Source organism: Dipodomys spectabilis, unplaced genomic scaffold (genome assembly GCF_019054845.1).
Source record: "Dipodomys spectabilis isolate Male_0828 unplaced genomic scaffold, ASM1905484v1 ptg000015l, whole genome shotgun sequence".
Classification (NCBI taxonomy): domain Eukaryota; kingdom Metazoa; phylum Chordata; class Mammalia; order Rodentia; family Heteromyidae; genus Dipodomys; species Dipodomys spectabilis.
The window spans coordinates 12955608-12980135 of record NW_024870692.1 but is presented as its reverse complement, the minus strand read 5'-3'; the positions used below and the strand labels follow the sequence as shown (position 1 = coordinate 12980135).

Sequence of the window (24528 nt, the reverse complement as noted above, 5' to 3'; positions counted from 1 at the left end):
CCTTTGTACAACTACTTTAAAAATGTATCAAATAATACAACGCCCTCCCCCGCCCCCGCCCCATATATCCAGGCGTACCCTCTCCCTCCCTCACTTATTCGCCCCCTACACTCCCCACCCACCCTCGTGGTAGGGCTGAAGTGATTTTTAATAGAACAGATTCACTGAATCCACTTCAACCCCAGCAGTCGCGTTGTTCTCCTAAGGGGCGCGTCCCAGCCCAAGCCAAGGCTGCGTCTCTGCCTCCTCCTGCGCCCCGCCTGCTTGCTGCCCTACAAGTAGCACAGACCCGAGTGCTCCTGCTAGAAGATCTCCGGGCTTTAGGGCAGTTTTCTGCGGGCCTTTGGGGATTCCATACCTGGCTTGATTGGTGAGCTGGGGGCACTGACCCGCGGCGTCCGGGTCCCAGCCGCTTGCGCCCGCCGACCGCGCCTGCGTGCTCCCCGCAGGAGCAGCTGCACCTGGCGACTTCCAGGTGGAGTCGATGAAGCGTAGCCTGAGAAAGATGCTGCGACCAGCGGAGAAGAAGGAGCCGCAGGGCGTTGTGTACCAGGGCGTGGATGACGATATGGATAACTCTTTTAAGGTACCTTGGGCGACCCGCGAATAGAACAACTGTTAGGCACCAGCGTGTGGGCAGGCAGGAGGGCGGCCCCGGGTTTTCTGGGGTGCAGCTTCGGGATAAGAAAACGTGCGTCCGTGAGCGTGAAGAGGCTAAGGGCTGAGGTGCTCACTGTGCGGTGCATGTACCTTATTAAGTGCTTCTTCCAATCAGGGTGCCTCTTGGGTCCTTTCTGTTTGTTGGCTTGTCGGTTTAGCTTGTTCTTGCTAATGGGTGGATAACTTCCCTCTAGGCAACTGCCTAGAATCAGAAGTTTGGCATGGACATGCTGTTTGGCATGGACAGGTTTTGGCAGATTGTTCATTGGGAGCCAAACAGCTGAACGGTGCATTGGAGTGGAGAAGCATTCCTGTCTGATGGCGAGACACAGCGCCCTGCATGTGGTGCTTTCCAAACAAGGACTCTGGAAACAGAGGCATCCGAAGTAGAGGCATCACAAAGGCTTTGGCAGAGAAGACGGAAGGCAGAGATAGCTGCTACTCTGGTCTGAGGATGTGAGGGGCCATGAGGTTTCCTCCTTAGAGGGATCCCTTTTGAAACAGCAGATTGTCAATAACTAAAAACCCCAGCGCAAACTCACAGTGGAACCATGTTGACAGTTTATGTATTTTCCCGGGGAAAAAAACACCTACCCAAATGCACACATGTTCATATATTTTTAACGTAAGTGTGAGGTCGGAGATGTGCGTTCTGATTTACTCATCAAATATGTTTTGGAACACTTTCAAACTCAGCACTTTACGATTTACCTGTTCTTGTTTGCAGTTTCATAAGACTCCATTATCGAAAGGTAAAATAATATATGTAACTAGCTTTACACTGATAGACACTTAGGTGCTTGTTTTGCTGTAAGTGCAGAAGAAGCTTCTCATTCACTCTACTGGTATGTTTGTGCCTTTGTGATCATTTATTCTCTCCCTCCCTCCCTCCTTCTCTCTGTCTCTGTCTCTGTCTCTCTCTCTCTCTCTCTTCCTCTCATTTTCTTCCTTCCTTTTTTCTTTCTTTACTACTTTCTTTCTGTCTTTGCTTCTTTCCCTCCCTCCCTTCTATCTTTCTTTCTTTGCTTATTTCTCTTTCCCTCCTCCCTCTCTCCCTCCCTCTGTTCCCTCCTCCCTCCCTTCCTCCCTCCCTCCCTCTCGCTCCTTCCTTCCTTCCTTTCTTTTCTTCCTTGCTGTCTGTCTGTCTTTGCTTCTTTCCCTCCCTCCCTTCCATCTTTCTTTCTTTGCTTATTTCTCTTTCCCTTCTCCCTCCCTCCCTTTCTCTTTCTTTCTTTCTTTCTTTCTTTCATTCTTCTCTCTCTTTTTCTTTCTTCCTTCCTTCCTCTTTCTTTCTTTCTCACTCTTTCTTTCCTTCCTTTCTTCCTTCCTTCCTTCCCTCCTTCTCTCCCTCCCTCTCTCCCTTCTTTCTTTCTTTCTTGCTTCCTTCCTTCCTTCCCTCCTTCCCTCCCTCCCTCTCTCCCTTCTTTCTTTCTTTCTTTATTCCTTCCTTCCTTCCTTTCTTTCTTTTTTCCTTTCCCTTCCTTCCTTCCTTCCTTCCTTCCTTCCTTCCTTCCTTCCTTCCTTCCTTCCTTCCTTCCCCCCTTCCTTCCTTTCTTTCTTTCTTTCTTTCTTTCTTTCTTTCTTTCTTTCTTTCTTTCTTTCTTTCTTTCTTTCTTTCTTTCTTTCTTTCTTTCTTTCTTTCTTTCTTTCTTTCTTTCTTTCTTTCTTTTCTTTCTTTCTTTCTTTCTTTCTTTCTTTCTTTCTTTCTTTCTTTCTTTCTTTCTTTCTTTCTTTCTTTCTTTCTTTCTTTCTTTCTCTCTCCAAGGCTTGTCAAGGCCTCTTGATATCACTCTGCTTTCTTGCTCATGGCCATTACCCTACCACTTGATCTATGTGTCCGGCCCAGCTCTTTGATGGCTAACTGGAGATGGAGTCTCTTAGACATTTCTTTCCAGGCTGACTTTGAACCTGGATGCTCCAAGTCTCAACTTCCTGGCTAGAATTACAGTTATTTGTGAGTAGTTCTGTCTGCTAACGTCATAACAGTCATGAGGCATATACAGCTTGACTTGGGGTAGAAATTGCCAAATTGTGAAATGTTTGCAATGACTTAACACCACTGTGAGTAATGTGTGAGTTAGAGATGTGTAGTAAATCACACAAACCCACAAACCAGGCTTACAAAGAGGAATTTCTTTGCCTATCTAGATTTACCACCAGATTTCCCCCCTCCTTAATACTAACATAATAATCATTGCCTTTTGGCTTAGTTAAAGAACTGAGTCATGAATGAATAGGATAAAGTCTTTGGAATTAATTTAGGAGAAGACAAAAAGTTTAAATTAAACAAAACCAGTCACGACTTGCTGAAGGATTTCTGCAACTCAGTTTCAATATCCAGGCTTTCACATATTTAGTTTTTTTATTGTTGCTACTGTTAGTTTTGAATGCAGGACCTTGTGCTCAACTGTGTTAACACTTGACCCATACCTCCAGCCTTGATGTCTTATTTAGTTGTGTTGTTTAAGTCAAGTGGAGACATTTGGGTGGATCATTTAGGTCCTATATTAGGACCAAGAATATAGAGTATACGTGTAATCTCAGCAATAAGGAGACGGAGGCAGGAGGACTGATTGGGAGTCCAAGGCCACCCTGGGATATGAGGAGCCCTATCTGAAAACAAAATAGAAACCAGAAAACCAATGAATAGAACTGTCACATGGTAGCTTATAGACTGAGGACTTTTAATATGTTATTTTATTAAGTACAGTAATTCTAGATCATTCTATAAAAAATCTCAGTTCTTAGACTCACATCAGTTCTATGGAGAGTTTTTAATTCTAAGGAATTTCTTGATAACTTCCAATTTGATAAATAAAGCATATAACATATATTCATCAACACACACACACATACACACTCAGAAATATTAACCAAGTTGTGGAATCACTGAGCACTTGCAAAATGAGAAATGTGCAAAAGAACTATCAAATAGATGCTTTTATTTTTATTCCATAACTCTTTCAAGGAAGTGAATACTTTAGCATTTAGCCTTTGCTTTTTTATAGTCTGTTTCCTTAGTTTTCCTTTCTTTTTGCTCTACTACTTCTTTAGTAAGATATAACAGATGGATTCGATATTTCAAATGTAAAGGAATTAGAATTAGCTTCTGTAAAAGTGATGCCGTCTAATAGATGTGAACCTAATCCTGTAGCTCAAAATCCTATAGAGCCTGGTGACCCAGTAATAGGAAACCACTTCCACTGGGCATATATGATTTGTCTAGGCTTGCTTACCTGCAAACATTTCTCTAATGAACTTCTTCAAAGCCTGAAAACATATCAGGTTCTAGCCTGAGGCTGAGAGCCCACCTCATGTGTTTCTTTTCAGTGGTTAGATGCTGTTTTGTTCCTATGACTTCCATAGTACTTGGAGGCATCTGCACCTAAAGAGTGTAAAACTGGGTGACAGCACAGGGCTTACAATACCTGTGTACTGTCCTTTCCAGTGCAGAGAGCACAGAAGGTAAATCCCTTCATTGTCATTCAAAAAACATGAAAATCAAGTGCTAAAATGCTTCCTAACTGATTCTAAGATAAAGCAAGACATTAAAGAAGTAACATTTGTGTAAGAAGCTCATCTTAAATTAAATTTACTAGTGATTACGTGTAAATTCAGAAATATTTCAATGGTCATTCCTATATGCTGGAGCCACTAAAGGTATATGTGGTTTATACAGAATTCTTTGTTGTTGTTGTTGTTGTTGTTGACAATTGACAAATATTTGTGTATGTATGTGTGCTGGAACTGGAGCTTGAATTCAGGTCCTGGGTACTGTACCTGAGCTTTTTTACTCAATGCTAGTATTCTACTACTTTGGCCTCAGCTCCATTTCCAGCTTTTGTTGGTTAATTGAAGATAAGAGTCTCATGGAACTTTCTGCCTGAGCTGGCCTCAAACCTAGATCTCCAGATCTCAGCATCTTGAGTTGCTAGGATTATAGACATGAGCCACCAGTACCCAGGGACAAGTTACAGATCTTTACCATGCCACAGTAGAAAACCACTTTCTTAGTTGCTGCTTGCCTTGTGATAACAAAGGCAGAATCCAAAGTTCAAGTCTTTGAGATTAAATTCTTATCCCAACTTGACTTCTCTAACTGCATGAAAATACTGTATATATGTCAGCATTTTACTTTGGCAGCTTTTCTTTTCAGTAATAAGAAATGTCCTATCTTTAAAATAACAAATTAGAGTAATGACAAACATATATAAATATATAAATGACAAACAAAATATAAAGTAGATGTATTAATCTTTTGTTAGGAGACATTATTTTTTGCATTTTCATGAAAATGTTTTATAGTGGCTTCTGTGAAAAATGACTGACTTGTAAAACATTTTGCTTTTGGTATGTGTAATAAAATATTGATTAGAGAATTATGGCTGCGTGCTGGTGGCTGTAATCCTAGCTATTCAGGAGGCTGGGGAGGAAAGTCCATGAGACTCTTATCTCCAGTTAACTAGCAAAAAACTGGACGTGGCACTGTGTCTCAAAGTGGTAGAGTGCTAGCCTTGAGTGAAAAAGCTCAGGACATTGCCCAGGCCTGAATTCAAGTCCCAATACCAGCACACACACACACACACACACACACACACACACACACACACACACGCACACACACACGCGCGCACACACACACACATTTGTTAATTGTCAATTAAAAAATAGAAAATAGTTATTAAAATTTTAGGGAAACTTTTATTTGGCTTCTGGAAGATATACTGAGAAATTATTTTAACCTGTATAGTACTGTAGAATACAATGTATTTCCACTTATTTTGCCTATTTTTTTGTATTGATATGTTTATGCTTCTAGAAAATTAAAACTTAACAAATAGTCTAGGAGATTTCTAATGTATAAAATACTATGTAACTTCTCCTGCTGTCTATAAAGCTTTAAACTTTCCTTTCTTCCTCTTTCCTTTGCTATTTCTCTAGAAAGATATTTACACTTATGGAATTAAATGTACAAATGTGTAGTAAATATTGAATATATTTTTAGATAAGAGATCACGAAAGGACTAGAAGGCTTCTCAAACTTATTCTCAGAATCCCATTAAACTTAAACAATATGGAGCATCCTGAAGAATGCCTTGTTTGTGTTGAGCTATAGCTACTAGGAAGGATTTATCATATTAGAAATTAAAGTGTTTAGCAATCTTAAAACAAGAGAGAACACATCAATTCCTATAACCATTAGTTCTTTGTAATGCCACATTTTGTGGAGTATGGAAGAGTCCATAGTAAACTCCAGGGAGAATATGAGAGAAGCGTAAGGGAAGGATGGTCTCTTGGGCTATCAGCAGGGGTAGGTTGGATGTGGGAAGCTGAAGGAAGCTGAATGGATGTAGAACAAGAAGAAGCATCAGATGTCATTCATGTAAGTGAAGAACCTCAAGCAAATAAGCAGAGCAAGCCAGCACAGCACAGGTTTGAAAATGCTGGGCTTGGGCTAGGAAGGAGGCTCAGTGGTAGAGTGCTTGCCTTGTATGCATGAGGCCCCGAGTTCGATTCCTCAGCACCACATAAGCAGAAAAAAAAAGCTGGAGTGGCGCTGTGGCTCAAGTGGTAGAGTGCTAGCCTTAAGCTGAAGAGCTGAGAGACAGTGCCCAGGCTCAGAGTTCAGGCCCCCACGACTGGACCCCCCCCCAAAAAAATGCTGGGATTCCAGAGGAGGCTACCATATACATCAGGAATGTGTCAACATTTGGCTTCTGCCTGGGTTTGGCGTCCCAACATGCAATTCAACTTTACCTTTCCTGTGGTAGCCAAACATCAGAATACCTAATGTATTGGCATTTCTGGCATCTGTGATTTAGCATGTGGCCAATATTATCATCATATGTAAGCAATGTAAAAATGTTAGCAGTAAACCAGGAGCCAGTTTCTCATATACTAACTATTCAGGAGGCTGAGATCTGAGGTTCATGGTTTGAAGCCAGCCCAGGGCAGTAAAGTCCTTGAAACTCTTATCTCCAATAAACTAGAAAAAAAAGTACTGGAAGTGAAGCTCTGGCTTAAATGGTAAAGTGCTAGCCTAGAGTAAAAGAAGTTCAGGGACAGTGCCTAAGTCCTGAGTTCAAGCCCCACGACTCCCCCCCGCCACACACACACACACATACACACACACACACACACACACACACACACACACACACACACACACACACATTAAAATACATATTAGCAGTAGAATAAATTCTGCCTTTTAGCTTCACTGATACCTCTTCATTCTCAAGTGTAAATAACAGTGCTAGAAATAACTTTTAATAAAAATCATCAAATAAAGTATATTTAAATGCTGCTGTACAAAAGATTTTGAAAATTGTGAGCCTTCTAATAGTGTCTAGAAAATGTAGACAATGTTTACAAGTTATGATAAGAAAACTAAAACACTTATTTGCATGCTATCAACATTTATGCATTTGCTTTACCTTCTATCTGTAAGCATTTTGATAATTTTGAATACTGGAATATGAGAGTTGTTCAGTAGCTTTCTTGTTCAAGGCTAGTGTTTTACCAGCAGAGCCACAACTCCACTCCTGTTTTTGTTTTTGTTTTTGCTGGTTAATTGGACATAAGAGTCTCACAGACTTTTCAGCCTGAGCTGGCTTCAAACTGGGATCCTCAGATTTCAGCCTCCTGAGTAGCTACAGACATAAGCCACTGATACCTAGTTACTAGTAAAGTTTTTAAGCTATAAAGTGAGTAACTTTATAGTAATACATTTTGCAAATGTTTGTTTAGGGTAACATATTTTTCTCTACCTATAGGTGGATTGTGAAAGGAGTGTGTATAAATTGCACAAATGCATGAGGAACCTAAGGAAATCAAACAAAGATGAGGATGAGAATGTCTCCCCTTTGCATCATGCTGCGGCTGAAGGTCAAGTTGAATTAATGAAGATGATCATCAGTGGCTCTTCTTGTGATGGTAAATAAATGTTACTGTAATGGTTCCACAGATCCATCATCCTTAGCTTTATTGAGATCTGTGATATGTAGAGATTCTGAAGGGTATGTTAGTATACAAAGGACCAGAATATGTCACTTGAGTGTGAATTTCCCTATATTTGGTTGCTCTTCAAATTTTGTCTCCTAAGTTATGACATCCTCTCTCTCCTAGCCTAGAAAATCCAACATTGGACATATCTGGGAAATCCAACATTAGACAATGAAATAGTGGACGCCACAGATATTTAAACAGGGAGGTGTAGGATAAAATCTTTATGATAGAACCCCACCAATACTGTGAAAGTGTATTAGAAGGCCAATTCAAAATTGATGGCAAGCTGTGTGTGTGGCAGATGCTTTTAATATCATTACTTGGGCAGGGGAAGAGATAGGAGGATGGAGAGTTTGAGGCCAGCATGGGCTACATAGCAAGATATTGTTTCAAAAACTACATCTTCTCTGAAATCCATTTTATTTATTTATTTATTTTTATTTAATTTTTTGTGAAAATACTGTACAGAGGGATTACAATTACATGAGCAAGGTGATGGGTACATTTCTTATCAAGCATTGTTGCGTCCTCCTTTGTTTTTTAGCGTAAAGGGAAAATTAAATTCCATTCATGTGGCTGAAATAGAGCAAGGGGGAGATTCAGGATATATCACGTGCAGTGTCAATAGTGCTGGACAGTAGGATTGAATCTGAAGAGTAAGTGTACTGGAGTTGTGCCTGATTTTGAGATTCCTAACATAGGGAAGTAGGCTAGTAGTATAAACGAACCATCCCAGGGAGGAGGCCTAAAACTAATCAGAAACAAAGTGAGTGTCTGAAGTTAAGGGGATTTGGTCATACTGAGTTTATATAGGCTAGCGGATCACTACTTAGAAATGCACAGTAGAGAACCAGAACTATAGAAGGAAAGGATTTCCCTCATTACCAGGGGCTATTATTGCATAGGAAGTAGATGACAGTGAGAAATGTGCTTTAGGAAACCATTCATTGCTAACAAAAGTGGTTAAGCCCTGAGGACCAACAGTTAGAGATAAATAGTAGAGGAAGATTAGAACAGACAAGAGAGAGGTGGACAAGAGTAATGATGATGTCCAAGCCAAGGAAAGGCATTGTGACTGATGAATTTCCAAGGACCAGCTAGTCCAAAGACATCAAATATGAGAGGTCAATAGCCTCAATAACATTTGTACAAATGAATTGTGAAAAATAGTAAAGATGAGGTCATATTCAAGTTATTTGGTTATAGAGTAGAAGGGTAAAAGTATAGATCCTTGTTTGGTGCTTGACATGTGGCTACAGCTTGCTCAGATGGAATGACTATTGAGGGTTGGATGAAATCACAGTTACATGGAACACATAGATTGCCTGGCATACAGTTTCTGCTCTTATATGATCTCAATATTTTACCACAGCCCCCAAATTCATAAATAGATAGAAACATTTGGCTATAGGACTATCTATTATTTCTTGTGGATACTAGAGACTGAAATTTATCTCAGCTTACAAGATCAGTGCCACAGTTCCAAAAATTTGCCTTAATTCCAAACATGCCCATCAGATGTTTCTTGAGAACTGAAACTCTAGTATTGTTTTTTAATGTGTGACAGTACGGGGGGGCTTGAACTGGGACCTGGGCACAGTTCCTTAGCTTATTTTTTCAAGGCTTGAGCTCCAATACTTGAGCTACAGCTTCTCTTCTGTAGTTAATTGGCAATTATGAGTTTCACAGACTGCCTGGGCTGCCTTTAAACTGTGATCCTCAGATGTCAGCCTTCTGAGTAGGTAGGATTACAGCTGTGAACTACTGGTGCCCAACTAAAACTGTATTTTCATTTCTCATAAAGGAGATGCAGCTGATTATACTTAGACTTGGCACTGAGATCTAAAGTGTGCAGGTACTTAGGGGATATTCAATGGAATTAGAACAAAACACTTTGCTATTGTCTTCCAGTGCTGAATGCAATGGATGATTATGGAAACACCCCTTTGCACTGGGCTACAGAGAACAACCAGGTTGGAAGTGTGAAGTTCCTTCTCGGCCAAGGAGCAAACCCAAACCTCCGAAACAGCAACATGATGGCTCCCCTTCACATAGCTGTGCAGGGCATGTACAATGAGATCACCAAGGTTAGTGTGCCAGCCCACTTCTGAAGGCCTGACTGCTGGAGGGGTGTGGTGCCCATAGCTGCTTCTCTCTCCAGATCCATAGTGACCAATCTAAACTGCCACGGTAAATGAAATGTGATCATTACAAGTATTTACTCTTAACAACTGATGATGATGATAGTAGTGATGGTAGTGGTTGTGATGGCGATGGTGATGACATTTAAAAAATAGCTTTAGCTTATTATATGTGCTGATTCTGAGGCTTGAACTCAGGTCTTAGGCACTATAACTTAGCCTTTTTGCTTAAGTCTGATGCTCTTCCACTAGAGCCACACTTCTATTTCTGGCTCTTTGGTGATTATTTGAATACAAAAGTCTCATGGACTTTCCTGCCTGGTCTGGCTTTAAACTGGAATTTTCAGGTCTTAGCCTCCTGAGTAGCAAGGTTATAAATGTGAGCCACTAATGCCCATTTTACTACCATAAATTTTATTCATTTTTAAATTTTATTTTATTGTAAAGATGCTGTATAGAGGGGTTATAGTTATATGAGTAAAGTAATGAGGACACTTCTTTTTGAGCATTGTTACCCATCCTTTGTTTTTCTTCCACTATCCCTTCCCACCCCGTACCTCCCTCTCCTCCTCGCACCAAAGTTGTAAAGTTCATTTCCAACAATTAATGTTTCTGTGCTTATTAAATTCTCATTAAGAAACATCTATACATTAAGTCTATTATTTCACAGCTGAATAAGGCAGAGAAAATTAAATAACTTGCCTAACATCCTGAATGATGAAAACAAGAATTAGAAATTTGTCTCTTTCAAAAGTTCCCAAGATCAGGCTTTGGCACTCTTAGTCTCATTGATTTTATGATTCAGAGTAGGAAGGTCATGAGCACTTTGGCAAAGATAGAAAATACAATTGTAATGTGCTGTTTTTGTTAGCGCAGGAGGCCTGTCAGAATACAGGCTAGCAGAAAATACATAGACAACATTGGGAAATTTTCTTATTTTTTCAAAAGTTGAGAGTGAATTTCTTCTAAGAAAGGAAATATTGGTGAATGTCCATCAGGTGAAAATTAGATTTAGTCCCTGACTTTTCAACTACATCTCAGAGCCTCACAGGTACAATAGAAAATACATGTACTTCCTTAACAAAGAATGCCATTTTACAAATGAATCATGTTCTTCATGTTCATTTCTTTCTTTTTTTTTTTCTTTGGTGGGGGTCCGGTCGTGGGGCCTGAACTCTGGACCTGGGCACTGTCCCTCAGCTCTTCAGCTCAAGGCTAGTGCTCTACCACTTGAGCCACAGCACCACTTCCAGCTTTTTTCTTTTTGCTTATGTGGTGCTGAGGAATCGAACCCAGGGCCTCAGGCATGCAAGGCAAGCATTCTACCACTGAGCCACCTTCCCAGCCCCCTTCATGTTCATTTCTAAGTTAAGCTATTTGGAGCTAACAATAAGCTTTCTTGTGGAAATAATTTTGGTAATGATGATTTTGCTTTTGTACTAAGCCATACCCAAATCTAACTATGTATAAATAAGTAAAGATAAGATGATATTGGGCAAAATGAACCCCAAGATAAGGACACAAGTGGTTTTTTCTTTCTTGCTATTGTTTCTAACGTATTTATAAGGTGATTTTTTTTTTTGTTGTTGCTTTGTATGCCCCTTCCCCACTGTATGTGAAAACCCCTGTTTTCACTGTATTTGATGTTGGTATAATTTGGGGAGGGAAAAGCAAAAACAAATTTTTTAAATAGGGATACAGATGCACCCATTGCAACAATGAAATGTACAAGATGCTATGTTGAAAATGAACTTTACAACTTTGGCGTGGGGGAGGGGCAGGGGGGACTGGCGGGGGAGTGCACTTGTGGAGATGGGAGGGCAGGGATGGAAAGGGGAAAACAAAGGAGGAGGCAACAGTGCTTGATAAGAAATGTACTCATTACCTTGCTCATGTAATTGTAACCCCTCTGTATAGTATTTTCACAATAAAAAACTTACTAAAAAAATAAGCAAAGAGAGCCATTTCCCTTTAACACAAAAAACTTTTAGCCCTCCAAAATGGGCATACAGGGACGAAGGGAAGCCTGCTTCATGTTGTCTCGCTGTATCTGATTTGAACATCATAATTCTTAACATGTAGTATTGTCAATAAATATTCACATGCTTTTCTTTCCACTGGGTGGTTATCAATGAAAGAAGAACTCTGCTTTGCTAATGTCTCTAGTGCCCAGCACTGTACTGGTAAATGGTGGCTGCTAAATGAATGAATGAATGAATGACTAGAGGAGATTGCTGAGGAACTATAAAACTGTAGCAAGATGACCTCTGGGAAGGTTATTAGAAAGTCCCATGAGAATACACTTTTTTGGGGCCTGGGCTAGCTGAAGGCCAGCACTCTTTAACACTGAGCTACAGCTTCGCTTCCAGCTTTTTCTATGATTAATTGGTGATGAGTCTCCTGGAGTTCTTGAACCATGATCCCCAGATCTGAGCTTCCTAAGTAGCTAGGATTACAGACAGGAGCTGCTGGTGCCCAACAAACATTTTTATTTTAATGTCTACATTATACATGTTCCATGTTCACTGGGTTGGGTCCCTAGTCTTTGTAGGGAACCCTCAGCAATGTCAGGTGCTGTCTGAAGACTTTTCAGAAACAAATGCCCATTAATATAATTAATCTTGACTCTAAAAGTATGATTTGGGAATTAGAAAAAGAAAATTTCAGACCAATAAATACAGAAAAGTGATTATTGCATAGAAATAGAACAAAAAGGATTTAAAATAAGCTCATAACAGATTTATAAACTAGATTGTAGACATAAAAGAAATGTTGCTGGGTCATGACTGGAAAAAGAAGAGATGTATGGTCATGAAAGGACTGAAATAATCTCTTCTTTCTTGGTGTCACCAGCCATAACATCATCTAAAACTATTCTTAAACCCATCTGCTTCAGTAGAGATATCAGGAATAGGAAGCAGCTGGAGTAAAGCCCTAAAGCCTACCTCTTCACATATGCCCAGAGCACTGGCCTACACCCACCAGCCCTTGACCATTTACAGAGTATCTTCTAGTCTTCCCTGAGACTTTCCACCATTGCCAATATGATTATAAAGTAAAAGAGGTGTAATCTGTGTATCACCTCACATTCTTGCATGGACAATACATAGGCAGTACAATATTCTATGGGGCCCATTGGACTGGGAATTAGTCAGTGGTCTTCTATCTCCATATAGTCTTTGTTCTGGGATGTAATCTCAAAATATCAACTTATTTGCCCTTTTTGGATTCCTAGCTCAGGGATCTCTAGAGAGTTCACCTCTCAGCTTTCCAGAAATGCCTAGTCATGATTAAATTTGTATACTTTCATTGCTCTCTCTAGAAGATAGAACTTGAAGGCTTAGTATCATGTGTAAAAGAACCTTTCAACATTTATACAAAGAGATTTTTTTTCATTTTAACCCTTTAAATGTCACAGATTATAGATTTGTAGCATTTGTTAGAGTATAGTTATTGTACTGTCATATGCATAACTTTAAAAAAGCTGTTTAAATTATATGCAATTCTAGATCTGTTCTACTACCCTATTGGTTAGAATGTAAAATTGTTTAACCACTCTGGAAAGCAGTATGGAGGTTTCTCAAAGACTAAACATAGGGCTTCCTTATGATCCAGAAACCTCACTCCTGGGCATCTATTCAATTAACCACAAACCAAGCCACACTAAAGCTACAATCACAACCATGTTCATTACAGCATGATTTACCATAGCCAAGATATGGAATCAACCCAGATGTCCCTCAGTGGACAAATGTGTGTGTGTGTGTGTGTGTGTGTGTGTGTATGTGTGTGTATAAATTCTACTCATGTATCAGAAAGAGTGACATTCCATCCATGCATAAGGAAATGGAAAGACTCGGAAAAAATCATATTAAGCGATGTAAGCCAGACCCAGAGAAACATGGGTTTCATGTTTTCCCTCATTTGTGGTAACAAGAATGTGCCTATAAATCTACATACAAGTAAACACACTGGATACTAAACAAGAAAATACTATGGGACATGGTAAATTATACAGGTCTCTAGATAGTCACACAAGTAAGACCAAAGGAGGATATTTATAGGAGCAGATCACAAAGGTTCAATAGCTATGTGTATATAAATAATATTTTAATAAATGGCCTTCAAGAAATGGAAATAAGTGGGGTTTTATTGTGGTTGTTGCTGTTTCTTGTTGTCTTCCTTTTGTCTTGCTTGTTAGTTTGTCTTTGAGAGGGTAAGGGAGCACAGAAAAGATAGGACAAAGGACAAACAAATACAACACTGGATACTATGTGGAAAATGAACTATACAACTTGTGGGTGATGAGAGGAGGCAAAAACTGGGAGAGAATGAGGGAAGGGATGACTTGGTTCAAAACAAAATGTACTCATTACATGACTCATATAACTATAACCCCTCTGGACATCACCTCTACAATGACAATAAAATATTTTTTGAAGGAATAGAGTGAGAAGTTGTCTAAAATCAAGGAAATGATCTTTTTGGTTTTATTTCCTTGTATCCATTGTCAGTTTCCTCATGTTGTTGAGCCCTAAAACCTAGAAGTTTCTCCTAGGAACAGAGCTTCTTAGTGGCCAAATTTATTTGCTGACATTCACACTGGGACATATTCTATTGGGAATGTGCTCTGATAACATAGTTATTTAATAAACCTTTTAAAAAGTTAAAATATGTCATAGTTTTATCACACCATTTTATCAAGAGGAGAAGTATCTGGTGGGTCAGTTCAAAGATGTTAGTTTTAGGAGGAAAGAAAAAACATGAAGTAATTTTTGTTCAGTTGAATCCCATCCTTCTATCATTTCTCTTTCTCTTTTCTTCCTTGTCTTCCCATGCCTCTTTCATTCACCTCGTGTACACATTCCAAATACTTCTACAAAGTAATTTTTGAAAATATCACTTAACATAATTCACTTTAAAAAATAGTAAGTATTCAGCGAAACTCCAATATGTATCTATAATTGTATTCTATTTTCAGTTCCATAATTCAACATTGCCTTAATTGATGTGATATTACACTTATAATTTTATCCATTTTGGTTAATTTACTTTCTATCCATTATATGCAAGTTTGTTAAGAGAGTTAAATAAAGTGGAAAAAGTCATCTCAGCATCTGAGAGCTTAGAGTCGAGGGAAAATAAGTTCTTATTTGGAAATCTGAAAATTATCTTCTTGACAATTGTTCCTCTCTCCTGTGTAGGTCTTAACTGAGCACAGCACTACTGATATTAATTTGGAAGGAGAAAACGGAAACACAGCGGTATTGAGCACATGTGCTAGAGATAATAGTGAAGCACTGAATATTTTGGTTTGTATGATATTATTTTGCTATTTCTTTTCACAGAAGATTGGTTTAAAAATCTTAGTTCTGTATATTTTTATGTCTTTCTACATTCTTAGATCCTAAATGGACTTGACATTGAATATGGAGCATATGAATCATGTTGAAATAATGTTTCATGGAAGATGTGAGAAAACTCAAGTACAAGGAAATATAGGCAGGAAAAATTAAGATGAAACTAAGACTTAGGCTAGAATGAAATTGCAAAGTGTACTAGCATGTAATGTTGATAAAGATATTTAATTCTGAGCCTCCAAGTAGTCAAAGGTAAAGATGAATTATTTGACCCATAATATAAAAACCAAAGGGAACATAGCCATTCCAGCTCCCAAGAGCAGCATTGTTATCTCAGTTTTCAAACAGGAAAATCTCAGCAATGTAATGACTAACGATTCTCAATCACTGTCCTGAGTGTGCAGAACCAGTCTACTCTCAGGAAAGGCTACCTGGGGGTCCAGAAAGACTAGCAATGGGGATTACAATTTGGTGACTTAATTTGCTTCTGTCATTACCTTTTTAATGCACTCCTAGAATTCCAGGCAATAGCTTTCTTTCAAATATTCTTTTTTTAATTTTTTATTGTGAAAATACTGTGCAGAGGGGTTACAATTACATGCGCAAGATAATGAGTACATTTCTTATCAAGCATTGTAGCCTCCTTCTTTGTTTCTCCTTCCCATCCCTTCCCATCCTCCCCCCGCTCCTCCCAATCCTTCCCCCCTCCACCAAAGTTGTAAAGTTCATTTTCAACATGACAACTTGTACTTCTCTTTGTTGCAACGGGCCCACCTGTATCCTTATTTAAACGACTTGTTTTTCCCCTTCCCTTCCACAAATTATACCGACATCAAATACAGTGAAAGCAGGGGTTATACTGTGGGGGAGGGACATACAAAGCAGCAGATGACGTGATCTTGTATTTAAAGAATCCCATAGACTCCACTCCCAAATTACTCAAGCTGATTCAAAACTTTGGCAAAGGAGCAGGGTATAAAATTAACCCCCAAAAATCAATGGCTTTTCTGTATGCCAAAATGAGAAAAGTATGGCTGAAATCAGGAAAGCAACTCCATTTGTAATAAAAATACCTAGGAATTAACTTAACCAAAGAAGTGAAGGACCTCTATGATGAAAACTTTAAAAACTTGAAAAAGGAAATCAAAACAGAACTTAGAAAATGGCAAAAACTCCCATGCTCCTGGATTGGAAAGATTAACATTGTGAAAATGGCAATACTTCCCAAGGCTATCTTTCAAATATTCTTTAATCTGATGTGTACTATTCAGAGCAGTTTCTGTATTTATTATCTATTTTTATTATCTTTAAGTAGTTGTACAAAGGAGTTGCCATTCAATAAAGCAGTTTATGAATACAAATCATCTTGATCAATGTCACCCCTTTTAGCATTCTTCTAAATCTCTCCCAACCCCAGTCCTTTCCTTGCTTTTCTTAATATTGTAGAAAGTTTAGGATTTTATTCTCTCCCTTTCCTTTTCTTCATTCATCTACCCCTCTCTCCTTAACCCTACTCCTCTATTCAAGTACCTCCTTTCTGGTTTTATTGGTTGAACTGTGAGTTAGCCTTTCTATGAAATTACATTGAGTTCTCCCCTGAATCTTACCATTGATTTTGCTTATTCAACACTCCAAAGAAAGAACATAAAATGAAAACATTTTAAAATGATTACCTATACTTGCATGTGCAAATATATGTTAATATATTCACTAGATAGACTTAGAAATGAATATGTAGCCTACAAGCTGACATGATTATACCAAAAAGAGAATACAGTACATAATAAAAAGAATGAAAATAAACTTCACTCCAACCAAAAACTAAAAATAATTAGATAGAAAATAGGAAAAATTAGAACAATTATATATACATATATATGTTCATACATACATATATACATAATTGCATATATGCATATTTACAAGCATATATGAGCATATATATTTAAGATGTTATCTCTTTCCAAGTATAAGTTTTATGTATATACTGTGTGATGGTATTGTTTTATAAAGAATTTGCTCAAAAATATATTCGTTAACAATATGGTTTTTTGAGGCATATGCTCCATTTTTAAGAACACAAAATTATACAGAGGCACACATATATGTTAAACATGCATATGCTCATCCTGGCTCTCAGAGGCAAGATTTTAAGAATTTACTTTCAAAATCTGATATATCATAATGGTGAAAGGTACTTAAAATTGAAGTTAAGGTATACAAAATAGGACTTCAAAGTGATTGGCTCAGGTGAAATGATAAATCCTAATTCTAATTTTTGTGTAGTAAAGAACATTTATTAATGAAAATAACTGATTTTCTTGATTTTATAACTGCTGGTATATTATTAATCTTTATTTATAGTTTATATAGTTCCTATTAACTTTAAATAAATAAAGGAAAAATCTGGAGACTATCACTTTATTTTCATAGAAATTGCAACACAGCATAGAGATCATGATATTCTTTTTTTAAAAAGTATTCATACATTCCATTAAAGTATGTTGCATTTATGAGTTATCAAGTTGATAATTTTGAATCACGGTGTTACTCCATCTTCAAAAGTTATAACGTAAGTATATTGAAGAATCTTAGCCTACTTCTGAAATTACTGTCTTTCATAGATTTTTGTATAAGTACAAAGTTTCTATGTTTTTATTGTGGCCCAGGGAAGTAGAACATTCCAGGAATGGCACAGATATACACATTCACTCTTGTGATTTCGGGTTTAACTCATGTCATTGACTTTTGTCTTTATCTTTTCCACCAGTTAAGTAAAGGAGCAAAACTCTGTAAGTCGAATAAATGGGGAGATTACCCTGTACACCAGGCTGCGTTTTCAGGTGCCAAAAAATGCATGGAACTAATATTAAAGTTTGGTGAGTGGAGACTTGCTTTAATTCTTCGAAATACAGAAGAGTGTCCTGGCAGATATGCTTGAAAAGTTTTTAATAGGATCTCTGCATAATCTTTCATGTAAGTCTAAATTTCCTTATAAAATCTTATTTTATTGAAATGTTCATTTCAAATTATACTTCCTTCTAAAGGTGAGGAGAGTGGATACACCCGGGAGTCTCATATCAATTTTGTGAATAACAAGAAAGCCAGCCCACTCCACCTGGCAGTTCAGAGTGGTGACTTGGAAATGATTAAAATGTGTCTGGACAATGGCGCACACATTGACCTGCAGGAGGTATTTGTTCATACTTTGTAAGATACTTTTATTTTAGAATCATCACAAGATGTATCTTGTAATGTATCTCAAGATACATTACAATTTATTTACAGTCAATGTGAATTGGAAATGTATATAGCAGAAAGTATATAGTATTCCCTTCTGTTCTAGTAAAAGCACAATATCTTGATTTTTATATTTGTAAATTTCAATGTATCTAAAACAATTACAAATGCAGATGCAGTAAAGACTACAAACAGCTTATCCATCATTAAATAATTCAAAGTGTTCCCTCAAGTACAATAATAAATTATTGTCATCCAGGAATTCTGAATTCCAATCATGAATATCTTTGGTTATAATTCCATCCTGAACAGTTAACATATTTTAGTTTTGGATCGTCTAACTAATTTCTAAGGATATGTATATACAAGAATTGAGTGACCCCGGGGCCAGTTATGGGTGACTAAAAGTATAGATTTCAGGTCTTTGCCTGTCAGTGTCTGGAATTTTGTTGAACAACATGTTTTCCACAAAATGGTATATAAGTTATATCCTCCTCTGAGATATAAACACTGACTCTGCTATCAAACCTGTTTCTAGAATGGCAAGTGCATGGCCCTTCATTTTGCTGCAACCCAAGGAGCCACTGAGATTGTTAAAATGATGATCTCTTCCTATTCTGGTAGCAATGATATTGTTAATGCTGTTGATGGAAATCATGAGACTCTGTTGCACAGGCAAGTTCCCCACTTCTCATTCTGTATAAAGATGTTTAACCTTCACAAGTTCAATTATACATTCAGCAAAAAGATTCTAAACAATTTTAGCCCAAGAGAGAAGAACAACTAACAAAGGTCCTATAGTTCAACTGGATTTTTTTCTATAGCCTAGATATCAGAACACAATGTTAAACTGATTTTTACAGAATAAAATTTTCATTGGTGTGTTCTGTATTCTTAGGCCACTAGATTTAGGCTCAAGAATAACTTCCTATGTGCTAAGGAAAGCCAACACACTTGACTTTCTAAGCCATTTCAGTCCATCCTGCTTCAGTTCTCCCATGCTCAGTGAAGACAATGGGGCAGGAACAGGTGCAAAACCCAGAGACACCTCCAATCTCTTCTACTGGCCCTCACAAGTATGGATAGATATTTTCCAAATATGCTGCTTTGGGGAAAAATCTCCCCAGATGACATATTTCTTTGCAGTTTAACAGAAACACAGTAAGTAAAGTGCCTAAAACTATAGTCTTCATACTGGGATAAGGGGTGTAGATTGAGAGTTTGGGGGGAAGTTTTGTGAAGTTTGGGGGGAAGTGTTAATCTGTCCCCCTGTGAGTAAAAGAAGTAGATGAGAAGTCTGTCTCTCCCTCAATTTCTTTCTTGCTCTCTGTTTCTCTCTCCTCTCCTCTCTTCTTCCTCCCTGTGTCTCTGTTTCTGTTTCTCTCTGTCTCTTTCTCTTTTTCTAATACAACAATCGCAAAACACACATACGCCACAGACTTTTAATTAGACTTGAATCATGGAATGTCAGAAAAGAGCTCACAAATCGACAGTAGGTAACTGGACCAGAAATTCTACAGTACTTCCAAGGGAAAAAAGAAACTCCAGCTAAAATGTAAGGTGGCTTCTAAATTTTAGGCTTCTAAATATGAGGATGAATATGCATTAACTGCTATGAAATATTCATGGATAAAAGGAGCTTCTATTTCTGAAAAATTTGTGAGCAACAAATTTGTTATGAGCAACAAATCACCAAAAGACTTACTTACTTCAAATGAATCAAGAAAGATAATAACCTAAAAATTTTAAAAATAAAGATTTTCAAAAGTTAAGAAGGAATAATCAGTTATGAAGATAAATATATATCACAACAGAAGATTAGGAAAACAAGCTTGCATATATTATATAAATCCAGGACTAGTGATATGACAAGAACCAGCTAGGAACTCTTAAAAATTTTGAAAGAAGGCAAAATTTAGAGTTAGGGAGTTTGGGGAACATCTAGACTAGAATTTCTCAAATTGCTATATAATAAAATCATATAATTGTTTATAAAGTTCCAATGCCAAAGAAGACCCTCAGATTCAAATCTCTGATAGGTACCAGAGGTTTTTAGAACTCTTTGATTCCAATATTATTCAATTTGGAAATCTGGTGACTGGAGTATAGTTAAAATGAACCTTTTGAATACAATCTTAAATAGCAAATGTGCTTAAGAAGGAATTGGTTTAGAAAAATAGAGACTTAATATTTCAACTCCTAAAGTTTCTAAATATAATTAATATTTTTATCCAGAAAAGCAACCTCTTATGAGGCTTTTGGTAAAAATAAAAAATCTGATTCTCAAATCCATAAATAAAGGACCAAGAAGAGGCGATAAAGTTTGTGAAAGGACTATAGAAATGGAATTTACACTATAAAACATGGTTTTAGCATGTGTTACAGTGCTGCTCTACTATTTGCTTTACTAATTAGCACTACCCTTTTAACTGACTGTGACTTTAACTCTCTCCATTAGTGTTGGCTTCATAAACATTCAGGAAAGCTAAAGTTATCTTGTTAGCTTTTGTGACTAAACAGGTCCCAGGCAGGGGAGGAGGTGGGGGGGGGGGGGGTAGGAGGGAGGCTATTGAACTCCAGAGGTAAATTTTAGGTGTGTCTTGCTTGAATTTGATTTTCTCCTATCACCATGACTTTGAAAATATGCTAATCAGAATCAGTGGTAAATTCTGAGAGACTACTAATCATTAACATATCATATTATTTGATTTTCAGCTAAGGACTTGTGTTCTGGTATAATAACTTTGTTTTCTATATTTTTATCAATATTATCTCAATTTTCTTTTTTGCAGAGCCTCATTATTTGATCATCATGAGCTAGCAGACTACTTAATTTCAGTGGTAATTATTCAGCCAATAAGTGTACTTTTCTTATTATTTACAGTTGAAAACTCATTATCTAAATATATAATCTTGATTTTCAAAATTAAACCACCTGTTAGTTTCTCACATAGCAACGAAGAAAGGGTTCCATGTTGGCAACTAGAATATATTTTGTAGGGATGTATCATGGCCAACCTTCTTACCAAAGTGTGCCTTCTGATGTCCTCATCAATGCTTTCCTGCTTAGAGCTTATTTGGCTATTGCAAGTAGAGGCCTTGTGATGGTCCGTGAACCAGTTTTCTTGGGAGTACAGGTCTTAAGGAATTCCACTAATCCTTCCTCAGCATCAGTGGCTTGAGGCAGACACGGACTTTCAACTTAAGTTGCCTTCACTTGCCAGTAAGATTTTAGTCCCATGCCTCGCCACCACCTGTCAAGCCAGGAAAAACAAAGAGATTGAGAAAAATTATTGAGGAATTCTTGCAAATGTAAGCATGAGGTCTTTTTTACTGTAAGCAATCAACTTTTGAATTAAAGTTTTACAAGTCCTGTAAATGGATACATGTATGATAGCCCTTTATAGGTCCACCATAGTAGCTAAAAATAGGGTTTCACATGTATATAACACAAGTGTGTTGCCAGTAACAGCTACTGAAATCATAATGATTATGTAGAAGAATCTTAGAAGGCCTCAGTGAACATCATGGGTATTTTGACACACATGGTTTCCTGGGGATGCTGCCCTCTGTTCCCTCCGCTAGCAAGAGAACTATGGCAGACTTGCACCTGACACCAGTCTCTCAGAGGGGACCAGCAGCCAGTCACCCGTGTCCACTAGATCCTGAACGAAGGGAAATGTCCATAATCAGTGTTTAAACTTTTGGATTACCCTGTTCAAAATATAGACTTATTTTCAGGAAATTCTCAAAGGCTTCTTTTTTGTTTTTTTGTTTTTGTTCCAGGAAACATTATCATTGTAATATTTTATAATACTTATAAAATATAATTGTTAAATTTAGAACATGGTGGTATGCAGATTTGAACTCAGGGACTCACACTTGTTAGGCAAGTACTCTATTGCTTGAGCTACATGCCTAGCCTTTTTTATCTCTTAGCTTATTTTTCAGATAGGGGCTTTTGCCTTTGTTTTATTTTATTTTTTCCCTGGGCTGGCCTCGAACTATAAAACTTATAACTCTGACATAGATGATATTGATTAGATGATCGATTAGATGATGATTGATATCAATTAGATACTCAGTTTGTTGAAATTGAGTCTCACTAATTTATTTTTACTAGGGCTGGCCTCAAATCATTATTCTGTTTCTTGAGTAAGTGTTATGATAAGCATATGCCATCATTTGGGCCTTTAAATAAAAATTGTCTCAGATAAAAGCTGAACAGAAAACTTTACCTTAGTAATTTCAATGTAGTTATTTTAGTTTATCTGTGTCAGATGACATAAAATTCATATATGCAATCTACAAGTTTATTTAAAATAATTTCTTAGCTTCGATATGAGAGGGTTTTATTTTTAGGGTTTACAAAGCAATACAACTATTACAAGATAGCAGTTAGACACCTAACATGTGAGAATATTTTCAACATTGAAATTATCCTAAAAAGCCCTGATTTCTGATATTCTAATGTACAAAATAGAGGGAAATTTCACGTAATGCAATGCTTAGTCATGTGCTTGAGTAGTGTCCATAATATAGATGCTCTATCCCAGTGTATTTCTGATACTTCAGTGCAAGCTGATTGATCTGTGCATAGCTCTTTGTGAATGACTTACTTTGTCTCAGGGAGCAGATATCAACACCACTGATTCGGAAGGACGCTCTCCTCTGATACTAGCAACGGCCTCTGCATCTTGGAATATTGTGAATTTGCTACTCTCTAAAGGTACAAAGATGGAGCAAGCCAAGTCTTTGGAATAAACTCTTATTTATTTATTTGTGTTCCTGTATATGAAGCCTTGACTTTCACCTGTTATGTATTAAACAGAAACACTTCCCATGTCTAGTAAAGGAGCAATATTTAAAAGATGATTTCAGAATAGTGATAGATAACATTCATAGGCAATGGTTACACATCAGGTGTTTGCTGAACATTCTATCAGTTGTCTATAAATGAGTCAATTCTCTATGGCATAGGTGTTGTAACCATCCCTGTTACATCCATTAACTTACTGCTGTGAGAACAAAGAGTAGAGCTGTCCCCAACTCTTCCCATCCCCTCCCCCTCTTCTCCTCTCCACTTTACCTCCCATTATTCATCTTTCTGATCCCTCTCCTTTTTTCTCTTCAGAGAAGAAAGAGCTCTTCCCCCATTTCATTCTTTTTATCTTCCAATTGCTCCATGTTTCAAAAGTTAGGGTTTAAGGGTGACATTGTCCAAAAAGAAATTAACTCTTTACCTGGCTTATGTAACTGTAACCCCTATATACATCACCCTTATGATAACAAAATGTTTTTTAAGTTATGGCTTTATGTATTAATGTAATATATCAAACACTTTCTACCTCACACACATGTACATGTGCACAGATACACACAAACATGCACCATATTTTTAAACATTTAGTTTTTCCATCTACATTAAATTTTCTGTTGAAGGTTGGCAAAAAGTTTTAGTCAAGATATTAAGTTGAAAATTTACCATAAGCCATCCTTTCAATAAATGTTAAGAATTCTAATTTATATTATACTCTTTTTTATAGGTGCCAAGGTTGATATAAAAGATCATCTTGGACGTAACTTCTTACATTTGACTGTACAGCAACCTTATGGATTAAAAAATTTGCAACCTGAGTTTATGCAGGTAAGGTATGTCTGTGGATTTTCACAGACTGAGCTGTGTTTTGCAGGAAGTAAGCTGGTTTTGTTTGCTATGAATTTTACTGATATGAAAATTTATTCAGGGATTTCAAAACTGTTTTAAAATAAAAATGCTGCATTTGAACATGTATTCCCATTGTGGTGGTGGTGGTGGTGGTGATGATGATGATGATGATGATGATGATGATGATGATGATGATGATGATGATGATGATAATTATAGTTCGTTGAATTTGGTTTTTGGTTTTTGATGTTACAAAGGATTGTTGTACATACACATCTATAATAAGGATACATCATAATTAGTCATGTTTCCTTCAATCATTCATGGTTATAAATTTTATAACAGTGAGAAAATTACGTATGTAAGCAAATTAACAATATTCTACCAAGAATCTCCTTGATACACTTGACTTATTGATTCAAGGCTGAAAGCAATATCTCTGTATTTATAT

At 37.3% G+C, this 24528-nt stretch overlaps 1 protein-coding gene across 2 annotated transcripts in view; it reads left to right on the top strand.

Annotated features, from left to right (window-relative positions):
- The first annotated feature begins 484 nt into the window (after positions 1 to 484).
- Trpa1 (transient receptor potential cation channel subfamily A member 1) overlaps positions 485 to 24528 on the top strand; it is a 50536-nt gene continuing 26492 nt past the window's right edge. For both annotated transcript variants that reach the window (XM_042666889.1, XM_042666887.1), the window contains exons 1-10: positions 485 to 586; positions 7437 to 7596; positions 9580 to 9755; positions 15014 to 15121; positions 17940 to 18048; positions 18217 to 18362; positions 18948 to 19084; positions 21202 to 21250; positions 23039 to 23138; positions 23956 to 24056. In XM_042666889.1, coding sequence (XP_042522823.1) covers positions 485 to 586; positions 7437 to 7596; positions 9580 to 9755; positions 15014 to 15121; positions 17940 to 18048; positions 18217 to 18362; positions 18948 to 19084; positions 21202 to 21250; positions 23039 to 23138; positions 23956 to 24056 — 1188 coding nt within the window. The remainder of the gene's footprint in view (positions 587 to 7436; positions 7597 to 9579; positions 9756 to 15013; positions 15122 to 17939; positions 18049 to 18216; positions 18363 to 18947; positions 19085 to 21201; positions 21251 to 23038; positions 23139 to 23955; positions 24057 to 24528) is intronic.